Source organism: Cyprinodon tularosa, unplaced genomic scaffold (assembly GCF_016077235.1).
Source record: "Cyprinodon tularosa strain WSP-4 unplaced genomic scaffold, ASM1607723v1 ctg453, whole genome shotgun sequence".
NCBI lineage: Eukaryota > Metazoa > Chordata > Actinopteri > Cyprinodontiformes > Cyprinodontidae > Cyprinodon > Cyprinodon tularosa.
The window spans coordinates 336,136-352,980 of NW_024039178.1; the positions used below are offsets into that span (position 1 = coordinate 336,136).

Here is a 16,845-nt window from a genome sequence, read left to right on the forward strand (position 1 = left end):
GCATAAAATTGATATTTACAACTACAAATATCTACATAAATTGATTATTCAATACGTTTTTATCAAAATTGTTATTTATCTATGATTTCACTGAAGACTCCTAGATGACTTGCAGAGACACATTATTTAACACAAAAACTAGTTCTGAAAAGAGCATGAATTCTCTACTTATCTTCTTTAATGTTAGTATATTGATGTGAATAATTAAGCACTGTGTTTTCGTTGTCAAGAAATTATGAACACATGAAAAAACAGTAAGTAATATATGAAAAATTAAAATGAATATTTCACTTGAGAGTTTTACTGCTGCCACCGCTATTAGAGGGGGAAAAATGGTAGGGGTGGCCACAGGGGTGGCCAATGATTGGGTAAGAGTGGCTATGGCCACCCCTGGCCACTCATCAGTGGGCCAGCCCATTTAGACTATGTTCTCATTTTAATTGCTTTACTAGGAGCGCCCTGATTGGCTAATTTCCCCTCAGCTCACTGGTTGGAGGATATTAATTGGTTGATCAAGCGCGGTTGTGGTATGGCCCAGTTGCAGTGATTTTTTGAACCAAATGAATTAAAACCATCTTGTGAGAAAAACCCAGAAACAATCAAGTCCACCAGAATGGAACTACCTTGATGGACTCTGGGACAGATCTTTGTCTGCCACATCTGGTTCAGGTAAAATTCTGCTAGGCTCAGTTATTTTAGGTTTCTCATATGTGCAACAATTTCACACCTTCAGAACCTTTGGATCTCTATTTCCATTAAAACCCCGGTTTAAGCCATCTAGAACCCAGAATACCAAAGAGAACCATGTGGGTAAGACGTCTCATCATGCCACAGAGGCAGTTTAGATGGAATACCTAATGGACGGAGATAAATCCGACCCTTCAACCTAGACGGCAGAGAGGTCCGAGTGAACCAGGCCTTTTGGGTCAGCCCTGTGAAGGCCTGAAGATTATCTGCTGGTTGATACAGTTTAAGTTCTAGTTCAGATCCCTTTGATTTAACTGGTCTAACTAGCTTAAGTAGTTTGGTTGTTTTAAGTGCTCTAGTTTGTCTAACTGGTCCAACTGACTGGTCCAACTGTCTAATTGTTCTAAATTACCCAGCAGGTCTAAATGGTCTGACTGGTCTGAATGGTCTAAAGTCTCTAATTGTTCTACCTGGTCATTAATTGGTCTAATTGCCATGTCTCTCCTACATGAATCCTCTTCTCCCTCCAACTTTTTCTTCAAGGTAGAAAGTTCTCCTAGGTCACTGTTGGTGAAGGAGCAGCTGCTCCTTCTGACTAACTGTGTTCGTTTCTTATCTCATGGATAAGTCATGTCAGCCAATGGTGTTCCAGTTCCTAAAGGTTCAGCTGGTTCTGGAGCAACAGGTTGTGGCTCAGCAGCAGGTGTGAGGACTGTGTGTTAAACTGAGAGACTCCATCATGTCAGGCACGTGTTCTCAGCCTCTCACCTCGAGCAGACAGTTTCTTGGTGTTGATGATCTTGGCGGCGTACTCCTGACCCGACAGAACCTTCACACAGCGACGCACCACTGAAAACGCTCCCCTGGAAGAGAGCAGGCGGAACCAATTAGCACCGCAGACCAGACTGTCACAATAAGAGTTTCCTGAATTCACACAGACCTTTGCACTTTCAGCGATCAGAAAGATAGAGCAGTAAGAAAAAGATCAAACAGAACAGGAAATATGACAACCAAATGTGGCATGAAAGGTTAACGGTTCCCAGAGGACCATTCTATAATCATAATAACCATTATATTAATTTATATATATATATATATATATATATATATATATATATATATATATATATATATATATATATATATATATATATAGAGAGAGAGAGAGAGAGAGAGAGAGAGAGAGAGAGAGAGAGAGAGAGAGAGAGAGAGAGAGAGAGAGAGAGAGAGAGAGAGAGTGTATGGAGCTCAGAATTGGCTGTGATATATTTAATTTATGCGGATAAACTAATTATTTGCTCACTTGATAAACTTTTGGACTAGTAAGGTAAATAGGAACTAGGATGAATGTTGATGTAATAGACTGTTGGAAGCTGAAAGGATCTAATTAATAAAGATTGACTCCTTTACTCCCCTTTTCAGACATAAACACTAAATTATACATATTACAAAATTATATATACCATTAATTGTCCATAATGTTCTCATGTGTTACATTTTTATTTACTTGATTGTCTGAATTAAAGCCATTCACTCATTCATTCTCTCATTCAAAACCAGTGATGAACAGGGATGAGGCGTTCAGCAGAGCAGATCCACAGCCATGTTCTATGGAGTCTGATTGGTTCATAAAGCCTGTCATCATCAGGGGCCAGGGAACCTTGGTGAATCCTTCCTAAACCTCCAATTTCCATCATCCTCCAGTATAGCCAAGGCATCTACCCTACAGCATCACTCAGGGTGTCACAGCCAATCATTGAGAACGCCTTACACCTTGACACCTTAGTTTGTTGACCTGTGGGAAGTTTAAACTGCTCAACTTCGGTGAGAGGAATCTGTCCTCAGGTCTAGTTTTGGCTTACAAGTGTAAACATACATCAATCTGGGGTTTTCAATGAAGTTAGTATTAAAGTTTGATACGGAGTTCTGAGACCAATCATGTAATGCAGCCTCACTTCTCTTTCTCACCATCTGTCACCAGTTGTCCCCCGCCTCCAAAATGAGCGTATACATGGGCAATTTTCTTAAAAAGTTAAAGGCCCCATTTAGTGGGAATGCAGCCTTCAGAAAGGAGACCTCTGGTCTGTAGTTGGACAGATAGCGTCCAAAGCTAATCCGGCTTTACATCCCACAGGATGATCTGAACCGGATTCCTTGATCCAAAAGATCTGTCTCTGCTACCGATGTATCACCTCATGATGTGCTCAAAAAATGGTGCTCCTCACATACACCAGGCTGCTTAAACAAAGCAGACTGCTTACTTAATGACTTAATGACATTTCTGTTACCACAGCATTACTTCCAGGACATCCAGTCCTGAAACCAGAGCAGGCCTGCAGAGACTGACTCATTACCCTAGCAGAGTAGAAGGTGTCCTCAGTCATTCCTCCACCACCGTGCTTCAGAACTGTTCTGAGGTGTGTGAGGAGGAAGCTGAGACTCTTGTAAGAGAATGTTCAGATTTATTTAACGTCCTCAGACAGAGAGATAGAGCTCTGAGTGAGGCAAGCTCAGTACATACATTTATACAGCAACTCCCAATACACACACTCTCCCTTGGAACTATCCCACCCCTACATAAAGAACTTTCACACGCACGAACATTTGGAGGAAAAACAACTTGAGTTCATCAACACCATTCCCTGATAGATTCAGATATCTTTCACTGGTCAGATGGATCTTCTCAAAACAACAGTCCTCCCCGTCATGCCATGAAGGAGGCTGTGTGAACTCATTCTTATCTCTCATCACCTTCGTTTGGAGCCTGTGAGGCTAAAAACAGACAAATCTCAAAATTTTTTACTCCGCAGGTGTCTGTGCGGATTTGGTTTCCTCCAACCATGACTCTCTACTTTATGGTAAAACATCCCCACTGGCCTCAGTCGTCCAGAAGACATCATCCAAGATGTCTCGAACCTAACCCCTGCTGCCATCTCGGGTCTAGAGAGAAGAGGTTTTCTCTTTGAACCCCTCCTAACAGACTGGCACAAGGCCATGACTTTCAGCTCTTAACCTGTTACACGAGGCCTTTAGAGTCAGGATGAAGCTGGATAAATCTTCTGGGATGTTCACACCTGGAAGGTTGGAGGCTGACTGAGTTGTTTTCCTCCTGGGGAAAGTCTAGACTAGTGGTTTCCCTCTAAGTTCTTAGGACCTAATGTCCTGGATGTTCCAAATGTGTCTCTGCTGCAGCACACCTTCATCTAATGATTGTTCTCCTCCTACTCAGCAGCCACCAGGGCCTGCTAATCACCCACTGATGTAGGTCAGGTGTGTGGAGGCAGGGAAACACCTAAACATGGAGGATGGTGGGTCCTGAGGACAGAGTCTGAAAAACCACCGATTAGACAGTCCAGATCTCATCTTAGCTACCTTCATTTTATAATTCATAAGGATGAGCTGAGGTGAATGAGCGAGAGTGTCTGTGGATCACATCATGATCATCTACATGAACATCAAACTGTTTTTTTCCTGCATCTGTTCTGGATCAGTGAACGAAATCGGTCAGTAAATGACTGATGAAGTCTGACTGAAGACACTGAGTGTCGGTGGTTTTTCTTGAGGAAGTGCAGCAGAGTTTGAGCAGAAAGCGTTCTGTTTCTTCTGAAAGCTGCATTCTGCCACCCACATCACATTATGTAACAGACCTGGCATTAAGTGTGTGTTACTGTGTGTGTGTGTGAGTGTGTGTGGGTGGTGGTGAGTGGGACGGGGTCAGAAAGGTGCTTCACTCTTCCCTCCATCCATCCAGGGATGTGTTTATCCTGCAGCTAATCAGTAATCTATAGCTGATCTACAAATCATCTAATGGATTATGATCTATAGCTGATAGAAACTTTAATGATCTTTAGTGGATCATCATACCTGATCTAATTGATGTTAATCTATGATAATCCTTCTTTTACTCACAGCAGGTACACTTGCTGCTAATGCTTTTATTGATCTAATGTTGCCCATCAGGCTGTCTGTTTATTATTTATTAAAGATAAACAACTATTTGTTTCAATCAAAAGTAAAGGTTTTTACTAATACCATGATCATGTAAATTATTACTATCTTTCAGTTTTAGGAGAATAAAAATCACGTCACTTAATTAAAAACATTTTTGAACGTTTAGCTTTTCTATAAATAATAATTAAAATAATTAAATAATTAAAATGAAAAAAAATTGCAGTAAAAAAGTTTGATGTCAGTGATGATGAGGAGGATGCTGATGGTGGTACTTACTTCCCCAGCTCCTCGTAAAGCTGGTACTCATCAGAGAACCGCGTGCTGATGACCGTTGCCATGGCGAGGGTCAGGGGGCTCCCTGTCTTCTTCCTCTGAAGATGATGATGGTTGAAGCGATGAAGGTGAGGAGTTGGACCAGTCCGTCTGTCTGAGGAGGAGGAGGAAGAGGAGAGCCAGCAAAGTGGAATAGGAGGAGGAGGAGTAGGAGGAAGATGGAGGGAGAGAGCAGTGAGGAAGAGGAGCGTCTCTTCGTCTCTCTGAGCTGAAATGCAACAGAAAGTGAGACGCCGAAGCTTTCAGAGGCTTGGCCCGCTGGCCCACTCCATCATCAGCCAATCACAGGCTGGGAGAGACACACACAGCGTCACCATGGAAACTGCATCCTGATCTGACAGCAGTGAACCAATCAGAAAGAAGACCACAGAATGCCAGTACTACAGTTTAAAACATGGTACTACACACACTAAAACTGATACTACAGACTTACTACAGCCAGCAGCACTCTACCACTGCTGATACTGCTATCTATACCATCAGCAATGTTGAACACAGTTTTGGTCCTACTAAGTACCACAGTCACCATTCTGGTACCACAACTCATACAACAGTTGATTTGGTCAGTACTTCTTTGAGTACACAAGCACTGGTACAAGTACTGGTACTAAAGCTGGTACTACAGTCTGTACTGTCATTTCAAAAGTACTTTAATAATCCTAAATGGAAGAAAAATTTTATTGTAGATCGTAGATCTTCAACAGGGGGTCCGCGACCCCTATGGGGTCCACAGAGGTACTGCTTGGGGGGTCGCAAAAGTTTTGGTTGATTAGAATTGTTTCTTTATATTCCCCCTGCAATTTTTCCACTAATTAAAATGTCTTTAAATAAACATTCACATGACTTTAACGCACTGTAGTAAACAGATAAATGGAGGCAGAAGATGTCTTTCAGTCATCAATGCACACATTCAGCGACACCAAGGGCGTAGGTTTGATTTGAACTTTGGTGGGGACACTATTGGTCTGGTGTAATCGGTGCTATGCAATATGCATGCCCTTTTTTATGCTTGATGTGAGTATCTGTACTTATAAGAGGAATTCATTGTTAAAAGAGAAAAGCAACATTTTGCTCCATTAATAAAAATGTTATAAGCTCTAGACTCATTAGATGCTGTTTATCAATGTTTGAAGTATCACCGGCTCTGATGAATGTGGAATTAGGACTGTTTTCCACTTTGAAAACGGTTTCATTTGAACGCCTAAGAGAGAAGGTAAATACAGTATTTTCTTTTGAAGATATAGAATTGTGCAGAGTTAAACCCCACTCTAATATTTGTACCTACTATTCTCTCTCTGTATCAAGCAAAATAATACATTCATTAAAATATTAACTTCACTATAAAAGTTGAACATCTGGACTGTAGTTACTCTGTGTAGCCCATTTCATGTATTTTATCTGGGGCTGAAAAAAATGAATCATATTAATTGATTATTTCAATAATCGTCAACTAATTTAGTAAGTGATTCATCATTAACTGGAGTATAGAGACTTTAAAACATACAGTAATATAAATGTAAAATGTGCCTTTCCCCACAGAGCAACCCACTTAGATCAGTTATTATATCAAAATTGTAAAAATAAAAACAAAAAAATGAAAACAGTAATATCAACTTAATATCGGTAAAATGGAAACCCTCACATTTTCTTTTTTAGTTGGCTGTGTATGGGAGAATTATCCTGCCATGGCTTACAGCCTTAATTTGCCCATTTTTCCAGCAGTCTTCAGAACTCCTGGCTGACTCAGAATATTTCGTTTTATAAAAGAAAAAAAAAGATTTTTGTTTTTTAGTGTACATGATATTCATTTTTTTTTTTTTTTTTTTTTTTTTTTGGGACTAGTTTTGTAGCCTAATATTAATTGTAGTAACCGCGGCATTCTAGTGTGAATACATTTTCAATGTTGTGCTCCAAGCACACGCGGACTAGAAAACAGCCAATCAGAGAGAGAGAAGGCGGAACTTAAGGCAGAACAACCAATGAGAGGGGCGTTAAACAGCGCAGCACAGCTCCATGCGCTGCTGCATGAAAGGGACAGGAGAGACCAGGCAGAGGAGCTGCGAGAGGAACAGAAGCCACTGCTGCAATAACTACTGCTGTAAATTATAAACATGTTCCTCACATCCAATTATTGGTAGGGACAATTAGGTCGGTTCAAAACTTTGGTAGGGACATGTCCCTATGGTCCCTATGCAAACCTACGCCCATGAGCGACACACAAGAGCTCTTTCAAGCTGGGCACCGTTTCATTCACAACACCTGTCCCATCAACCAGGAATCAGAATCAGAAATACTTTAATAATCCCTGGACTTTACTTTCATTACATTACTTCTGGTCCTATTGTAATAGAGTTACAATAGGACCAGTTTGATATAACAAAATTTCCTACAGTATATATAAATAGGGGGTCCACGCTCCATCTAGCCATCATTTTGGGGGTCCTTGGCCTGGAAAATGTTGAAGACCTCTGTTGTAGATCATTGAAAACACTTCAACAAGTTGTACTATTGCAGTAAAGGCCCGGTCCTCAGAGCTCCTTGCAAAAAAGTGATAATGTAGCTGAGTTAAAATGAGCAGTTTTATCTAACATATAACTGTTTGAGGCCCCTGGTATTCTTAGGCCCCTGACTGTTTGAGGTCTCTGGCTCATTTTGTTCCCCTGGCTGTTAAGGCCTCTGGTACATTTTGTTCCCCTGACTGTTTGTGGCTCCTGGTACATTTTGGCGTCTAATTGTTAGTGGTCCCTGATACATTTTGGCCCCCTGACTTTTTGTGGCCCCTGGTACATTTTGTCCCCCTGACTTTTTGTGGCCCCTGATACATTTTGTCCCCCTGACTTTTTGTTGCCCATGGTACATTTTGGCAACTGGCTATTTGTGGCCTCTGTTACATTTTTGCCCTTGACTATGTGTGACCTCTGATACAGTTTGGCATCTTAATGTCTGTGGCCCCTGGTACGTATTGGCCCCTGACTGTTGGTGGTCCCTGGTATATTTTTGTTCCTGACTGTTTGTGGCCCCTGGTATTCATGAAATCAGTTCTGAATCAGTTCTGAATAATCTCCTTTAGGGGTTCTGGTTCTGGATTAGCAGTAGATCAGATTGTGGTCCAGCTGTGAATAATCTGCTTCGGAATCCATTGAGAAGGATGAGTTTCTGGATTGGTCCAGATCTCTGTGCGGCTGCAGTGTTTTCTTCTTTCCTTCGGTTTATTTTTAGCCACTCTGCTGGGATTCACTCCTTTCTTTCTCTCCGTCTTTCTGTCATTTTTCTTTCTGCTTGGCTTCCTGTTTCACGCCCTCCTCCTCCTCCTCCTCCCTGGATCTCCAGAGATGAAGAGGAGGAGGAGGAGGATTGTGGCCCAGTCAGCAAAGTTCAGCCTGAAGTCAAACTTTTCTCTGAAAACACAGCACTTGTATAGGAGCACTGGGAGGACTGGCTGATGAACAGAAACCTGCCAGATGAATGGACTTCCTCTAGGTCCAGATGACGCCTCTGCAGCCAGAGGTTCTGCATCCCAACTGTCCGTTCCAGGAAAGGGGATCATCCGATCCAGGATGACGTCTAAATGAAGTCTGCCGGGTCGTTCAAAGGGACTGGAGCTGCAGCGCTGTGAAAAGTTTTCACCCCCATCAGAACTTGTGGTTTTATCTCAGATATAACAAAAAAATTTGGCATCAGATAAAGGAACCCTGAAGAGCCCAGGACGATATTTAAATGTTTAAATTGCCTCAATCACTAGAGAGGAAGATTTCTCCAAAAATACATGGACCTAAAAGTAATCAACCCCTTAATGTCTTTGTATTCACTGTGGTGGTCTTTGGACACACTCTGCTTGGATTATGAGTTTTAATTCAGATACAAAGGAAGGTTATCAAGCTTCATCCTTCTTTTACGGTCCTCCACTAGACTTTAACTAGGCCACTCTAACATTCTTCTGATTACTCAGAGCTGGACCTGGTTCTATGCTTCGGATCAACACCTTGTAGATCCAAAGAGAGTCTAATCTGTTGGTTGGACGTTCTTCTTCAAGATTCCTGGTTTTACTGAAGACAGGAGGTCCTCCAGGTGCTGGAGTTCTGATGGAACCTCCTGGACAAGTGGTTGATCTGGGTTTCTCCTAGGAAGATTCTCCACTGTTCCATGCCTTTTTTGAGTGTGAATATTGGATCTGACTGTGGTTCCGAACTGGTTTCCCCAAGAACCAGAAAAGGTTATGCAACCCTTCCAGACTGTTGGGTGACAGATATTTTATTCTTCATCTGAAGCTGTTTAAATCAGAACATGTACTGTTTTTGAAGATCATACTTGCTGCCAGACAGGCTCTGAGTAAACAGTTACCAGGGTATGATTCCTTTATCAGACAGATACAGGCTGTATTTTTTCACTTCATGAAGGAAATATTTTATAAACAAATCTGTGGCTTTTTTTTAAAGTCATCTGTCAAAGATCAGCCTAGTTAGTCCAAGAATCAGACAGAACCTCCAAAAGTCTCTGCTGACACCTGCTGGCTTGATGCTAGTACTACAACCAGTCTGCAGCCTCAGGATAATGGAGGCAGAAACAGGAGTTGGATTAAAAACTGCCTTAGGCTGCTTAGCTGCTTGGTCCGGATTATGTTGTTGTTGTTGGAATTTTACAAACCAGGGCTGAATTCAGAAAATTCCAGAATTAGAGATGAAGTCAGACTTCTTTTAGCCTGATCAGAGAATCCAGGCCTCATCCATTCCATAAAGACCAACCCAGGCTCCAGAAGTGCTGCTTCCTCAAGATGGGAATCAGCAATCCGGCTAAATGTAGGGCTGGAGTTTTTCTCATCAGACCATGAGGTCGATCACAGATTCAATAGTTCTCATCCAAGAACAATTTCATTCCTAAATGTTCGTAGAAGTGGTTTAGGAGAAAAAAATTCTCAATTTTTCTACTATATCTAATTTTTTCTCAGGTAGGAACTAATTTTTCCAAGTGCCTCAGACTGACAAGGGAACTTTATCAATCGCTCAGCTGTTATCAAGACCTATTTTTTCACTAAATGACCACAATTTTTGTTACTTAGAATTTTTTTTTCCATTTTATTAGCCTGCATCACTATATATTATGCAGCTCTGCAATTATAAATGACATTTTTATTAGCTGATGACAGAACTATGGGTCACATCACCTGCTGCTGGCATGTCGGTATCCAGGAGACTCTGGTTTAACTTCTTGTCACTTTATCCAAAGAAAGAACAGTCAGTGATTCTATGTGAGATCAAGCTACTATTGAAATAACATCTGGAACAGAAAATGGATAAAAGTTCAGCAAAGCTCCTCTAACGTTCAGACTTTCATTCATTTCCCTCCACGGCAGCTAATGGTTTTGTTATTACACTTAATGTGGACGTTTGGGTCTGAATTCATCAGATTAGAGAGTTTAATCCAGGCATCCCCAAACTCGGTCCTTGAGGGCCGCTGTCCTGCAGGTTTTAGAGGTTTCCCTGCTTTAGCACAGCTGATTATAATGACTGAGGTAGAGCAAAAGCCTGTTAATCAGCTTTCAATTGAAATCAGCTGTGCCGATTTTTCTGGTCCTTCAATTCCGCTGCTCTGTTCTCAGTCAGCAGAACCTTCATCTCTGATCCTTTTTTCTTCTTCATCTTCAAATCCATGAATGAGCACCTTCTGACAGCGTGGGAAGTCGTATCCTTATATGGCATCATCAGGCGGTAACTATGCAGATTTACATTTCAGAACACAGGTTGACCGCATCACGTTTGTCATTTACTGAAGCTAAAACATTTACTGAATCTGATTTGGGGCGTTGGTAGGAGAAAAAGGACGAGAAATTTAAGACAAGAATAGAAAAATGTTGCATGAGGCCCAATAATTCAGCAAACAGCAGCGGATCGACTGATACTAGGTTTATTCTCACAGTAGATTTTATCTAGAAGCAGATTTATTCTGATTGTCGGAGGTTTAATCTGATAGTTTTAGTCTGACAGTAGATTACTTTTGAAAGATTTAATCTGACAGTAGGAGGATTTATCTGACAATAAGAGGTTTAATCTGAGAGTAGGAGATTTAATGTGAATGTAGGAGACATAATCTTGAGAGTTTAACCTGATACTAGGTTTAATCTCGCAGTAATCTGACAGTAGATTAAATCTGACAGATTTAAAATAGGAGTTTTAATCTTTTAGAGATGGGACCAGGTCTAAGGGATCTAGAGCCATTCCTGAGTTAAAGAAAGAAACCAGGTTCTGTTCATTATGAATTTATTCAAAAGATTCTAGAGATCGTGTTTCTGACCAAAGGAGTGTTTTCAGCCAGAACTATAGCCCGCGGTACCAGGTGTTCTGACTGGGTCTTCAGTCAGGAGAATCCAGTTCTAAAAGGAGGACCAGACAGGACCAAAACCCTTCATGCCAACAGTAGGAACACCAGCCCTGAGTCGAAACCAGCTCAACAGAACCAAAGGGGAACTGGTAGCCCAACCACTCAGAGAAACAGAACAGCTTCATGATCCAGAACTGGTCTGGAATAGAACTTCTTAAGAATCGCATTGAAATCCTCATCAGGTTTAACTAAAGTCCAACAAAAGAACCTCTGGGACACTCAGGACTGGGATACCAGGTCCTGGACTGGTTCCACAGGGTGGAGGTCCATTTCTTCAGGGCCTTGTTCTGCTTCAGTGTCCTGGTCTGGTTCTACAGAGTCCTCAACACCTCTGGTGGACTCCTGGACTGGTTCTGCTGAGCTCTGAAGTGGTTTTAGATGTTCTGGACTCAGATTTCTGGTTTCAGCAATGAGCCTTTTCACGCCGACCATCCATTGGCTGACCTCAGTCACATGGTCAACCATCAGAGAGCGATGGAGCTCATCGGCTGAGTCCCAACGACCTGACTGCAGCGCTGGAAGACAGACAGATGTTCAGTCAGACAGATGTTCAAACAGACAGAGATGTTCAGATGGACAGTTGTTCACTAGGGGTGAGTTTTTAATGTGATACATCTAACGATACTTGGGTCACATTACGATATTATAATGACTTTGAAATATATGTTGCAATATTTTCCCAGCTACCAAAGTGAAATGTATAGATAATAAAGCAAGAGCTGTATATAATCATTAGAATCCATGTTGTTTGGGATTTGAATAAGTCCACATCTTCTACCGTGAACACCTCAACTACAGAAATGGTGCTGCGGTGCACAGTAAAAGTGCTCCAAGGAACTATCTACCAGGGTGGCGGTGCAGAGGAAGTCCCTTTTCCCTTATTGATTTAGATATATAAATATATTTTTCTTTTTAACAAACTTATATTTGAACTGAAAGTTCAATATTATATTGGACAGCTGAAAATCAGAATATCGCCAAATTGATTATTTCCCACTCCCTAATCGTCCCATGTTCCGTCAGTCAGACAGATGTTCAGTCAGACAGATGTTCCGGCTTTCAGACAGGGACCTGGTTACCTTGGCTCAGCGTTTCCATGCGCCTGGTGACGGGGAGGCTGAGTTTCCCTGACCTCCAACTGTCCTCCAAGAGGCGGAGCCTCTTGGCCACTTCATTACACACCTGAACCTGTCAGGACCAGGAGGTTTAAACAGGTTACTGTTGTCTGTTCTATCAGGCCAAATAAAACTCTAAATGACTGGAAACTGATGATTTAAATCAGCGGCTCCCACTCTATAAAATAACAAGCTCCTTGAAATAAAGTAACTGATTTCTTAAAAGTTTAATTATTTCTCTTTTACTCTTTTATTCAACATGTCTACCAGTCATTGGTGATGCTGTGCCCTGCTGGTATGAACTCACTTTGACACTCTGTCTACAGGCATCCAGTGCTCGGTTCAACACCGACATCACAACCTCTATATCCGGCTCTGATTGGCTGCCGTCTGCCTCACTCTGTGATCTCATTGGTCCCCCGTGAATAGGAGGCGTAGCCAGGCCAGCAGGGGGCGGTCCAGCTGAAAGAATATGTTAAAGCCTTTATTTGGTTATGAAAAAACCTGAGAGTAAGTTCTGAGACAGCCTGGAGCCAAACCTGGGAGAGGAGGCGGAGCTATTCCACACATGGGCGGGGCCATGGGTCTGGAGGGGGAAGGAGCGGTGGGCGATGCCTCTGCACCTGGAGAAGAATCAAATGCAGTTATTTTTTCTATTCCCGAATAACTGAACAGAGGCAGTGGGCTGAAGCAGGCGGACCGCCTACCTGAGCTCAGCGCGGGGACGGCTCTCTTGTTCAAAGCAGTCCTCGGAGGTCCGCGGGCCATCTGCAGCCCATAGGAGAACTGAGGGGGGTCGTTCCAGCCCCGCTCCTGGTTGCCTTGGAAACATAAATAATTGAAATAAAGTCAGAGTTGAGGAAAAATTCTGGAGATTCTTAAATGACAGGTAACGATGCTGGATGAGGACACTGGGACGTCCCAACCAACAGGACATGTCTTCTGTTCACCCGCTACCCAGGAGGAACCTCACTGGACCTGCAGGCATGAACCTAAACATGGAGAACATCCTTCCTGAGCTGAGAGCTTCTTCTCATAGAAAGTGGGTCAGTGCCGGTACCGCTGCTGCTGCCGCTTAGCTCCACAGACGACCTGCAAAGGGATGTCTGTCATGGCGTCTCAATGGGGGCCGATGTGGTGGAGAACCAAAAAGCTGTCCCCAGGGTTCCACCGGACATGTTAACGATGCAGATTCTGCCAAGCACCCTACTCCACCAGAGCAATTCAAAGGAGGTTTTAGAGTAAAATGGGATCCACAGTGGAAAGCAGCCATGCACGTGTCAACTTTAACAATCCACAGACTCCACTTTGCTTTATAGCAACAGACTTCCTGCTGGGAACGATCTGCTCTGCTCCAGATTGATGAGGAGTTGAAGCATCAGGCATAAGGAATAGACCAGCTGGTTGGCCTAGTGGTTAGAGCAGTGCGCTTGTGTTCTGAGAAGGTTGCAAGTACCCAGTTCGATCCCCACAGCCTGCACTCTGGGTCTCTGAGCACCCTTAACCCCACACTCCCCCCACGTGCCACACTGCTCCCCAAGGGAATGTTTAAATGCAAAGGGTGAATTTCCCCACTGTGAGACAATAAGGGATTTACATTCACATATTTCACTTCCTTCACAGGAAGGTCCAACTAACCACGCTTCTAGGAAGCTTCAAGGATGCTCCGCTCGCCAGGTGGAACCAGGTGGCTAGAGTGAAGGCCTTCGGTGGACGGTGTGGACGCTCTCCTGCGTTAACCCATTGGGTGGAAGCCAACGGCTCTGAGAGTGGAACCTCTGAGAAAACTTTCTCAGAGAACAGAAAGAGGGTCCAAAAGTCATCCAGTAAGTTGTTCTCATAACTGATGATGTCCACCTAACCAATCTTTCTTACTTTAAAGGTTGCAAAACAAAAGAATGAATTGTAAAAAACAAATAATTTGTTTTACTTTCCATCCCTGTAGGTGTAGGTGACCACAGACAGAGAGGAGAGAAAGGAGGTTAGCTCTGGGGAGAATGTTTCTATGGTGACTGAAACAGAGGCTGATGTTTATATCATGCCAATATCATGTTTTTTTTTCCTTTTTCTAAAAAACGTTTCACAAACATAAATCCTCTCTTCTTTAATCAGCCTCAGTCACTGGTTTATCTGATCCAGTCTTTGCTTCTGCTAACCTTTGGTGCAGTTTTATGGTTAATGCAGTTTGGGTTAAAGCAGAGGTCTTCAACAGGGGGTCCATGGAGGTACTGCATCCGGGTCGCGAAAGTTTTGGTTGATTAGACTTCTTTTTATCCCCCCCCCCCCGGCAAATTCTTTCCACTAATTAAATGTCTTTAAATCCAAATAAACATGAATTCAACAGACTGTAGTAAACAGATAAATGGAGGCAGAAGATGTCTTTCAGTCATCAATGCACACATTCAGCGACACACAGGAGCTCTTTCAAGCTGGGCACCGTTTTATTCACAACACCTGCCCCATCAACCAGGAATCAGAATCAGAAATACTTAATAATCCAAGGGCAAAATTACTTTCGTTACATTACATCTGTAATAGAGTGGTTATAGGACCAGTTTGATATAACACAATATATATATATATATATATATATATATATATATATATATATATATATATATATATATATGTGTGTGTGTATATATATATAATTAGGGGGTCCCCGCTCCATCTCGCCATCAGTTTGGGGATCCATGGCCTGGAAACCGTTGAAGACCTCTGGGTTAAAGAATAAATAAGAATAAATGCTGGAATATCCTCTCTCTTACCAATAAAGATAGTTTAGTGTTGCAATTACATATGTATACGCCAGAAAGATATACTTTAAATATGCTAAAACGATAAACCACCATTCAAGTTTTTCATAATAGGATCAAAGACCTCACCCTGAGATTTTCTTTTTATAATATTATACATTAACTATTTCAATCTTACTAACTATCATTTCTCTATTTTAGAACAAACCGCATTCAAATAATTCCTTTATAAATTAATCGGGAAAATAAAATAAACAATATCAGCACCAAGGTTCCATCAGAACCAGTAAACAATAGTTTACTGATATTTATCAAGTAAATTGTTTAAATTAGATCTGTTACCATTATGCCGAATTTAATACTTTAGAGAAATCACTTCTCTGCGCCCGATTGAATCCCAATAAATCCAGTGGGTATTTTATGACTGAGTAGAGAACTTTGAATTAAGAGATTTCTGAACGGGGTTTGTCTCGCTGACTGTTAGCAGCTGGCTAACAGAGTTCTGTTCTGCTTTAAAACCTGCAGGTTGGTTCTGGTAATGATCTCACCGTCAGTTCGGCTTCAGTTGAGGTAACTCACCGGGTTTAACGTACATGTCCTCCATGTTGGAGCTTTTAAAAAGCCACTTCTTCACGGATCCGATCCGAAGAGGCTGAGCGAAACTACAGGCTAAGCTAACCGGAAGAGATCTACAGAATAAAAGATTCAGAAAAACTTCAGTTAAACTTTGATTTAATTAAATATAATCTCTTTAAATCCCATTGAATCAAAACGAAGTCATCTGTTAGTTGGACGAAACGAATAAGTTAGACTAGATAATTGTAATCATGACTTCCGCATAGATTGTCAAAATAAAAGCAGGTGACGTCAAACGGAAACTATCAAGATGTTTATTTTTACACATTAGAGTCTCCTAATTGTTTAAATGTTATGTTAATCTCATTGTTCTACCTTTTACTTTTTGTTAAACAACGATTCAGGCGTTTAACCACTTTTGATTAGGTCACGATCCGTCTGTTGTTACAGTTAATTAATTATCTATGTCATGACATTTATCGTGATTCTTTTCTTCATTTAACAAATCTTAAAGCGTTAAATCTGTGTTAAATTATAACGGAGCGACAATACTATATTTGAATTTGAATGAAGTATTAAATATAATATTATATTTAATGAGTTTGTCTTAATAAAGATTAAATTAATTTACTATAAGTAAGAAATTATACTGGGCAAAAATTTGTTTTTTAATGTATTTTCTGGCCAAGATGTTGCTGTAAACCTTCAGCAGTAATTGAGTTTCAGAGGGCTCAAACTGGGCATGCAGCCCATTCAGTCAATAATGTTGTGGAGGATTGGAGGAAGCTGGAGCAACCATACAGAAATACACCTGGCTGGGATTGGAACCTTAGACTTTCCTACTGCATGGCTAACTGTGTCCTTGTGCTATGGGTAGTTTGTCTGACAGTAAAATTGAAAAAACTAAATTTAATTGACTCTACTTCCTGTTGTGACGTCTAGCTTTACCAGTTGGACATTTTTCTAAACATGTCCGGGACACGTGGCCACGTTCATACACCGGAGTGACGTCAGCACAACGTCAGGTGGCTTTTATGTTCATTTGATGTAGC

General features: G+C 41.6%; 2 protein-coding genes across 2 annotated transcripts in view; both read right to left on the reverse strand.

The window, feature by feature from the left end:
• camk2a (calcium/calmodulin-dependent protein kinase II alpha) overlaps positions 1 to 5,200 on the reverse strand; it is a 39,665-nt gene extending 34,465 nt beyond the window's left edge. Inside the window, exons 1-2 of the mRNA XM_038300702.1 lie at positions 4,915 to 5,200; positions 1,456 to 1,550 (exon numbers count right to left, since the gene is read on the reverse strand). Of these exons, the coding sequence (XP_038156630.1) occupies positions 1,456 to 1,550; positions 4,915 to 4,976 (157 nt within the window). The 5' untranslated portion in view covers positions 4,977 to 5,200. The remainder of the gene's footprint in view (positions 1 to 1,455; positions 1,551 to 4,914) is intronic.
• Positions 5,201 to 11,208: 6,008 nt separating this feature from the next.
• On the reverse strand, positions 11,209 to 16,055 carry sra1 (steroid receptor RNA activator 1). Its single transcript, XM_038300703.1, has 6 exons — positions 15,797 to 16,055; positions 13,169 to 13,282; positions 13,001 to 13,084; positions 12,769 to 12,923; positions 12,426 to 12,534; positions 11,209 to 11,861 (listed from the first exon to the last, which is right to left on the reverse strand). Exons 1-6 carry the CDS (start codon positions 15,819 to 15,821, stop codon positions 11,566 to 11,568), a joined length of 783 nt encoding a protein of 260 aa, XP_038156631.1. The 5' UTR covers positions 15,822 to 16,055; the 3' UTR covers positions 11,209 to 11,565.
• Between the last annotated feature and the right edge of the window lie 790 nt (positions 16,056 to 16,845).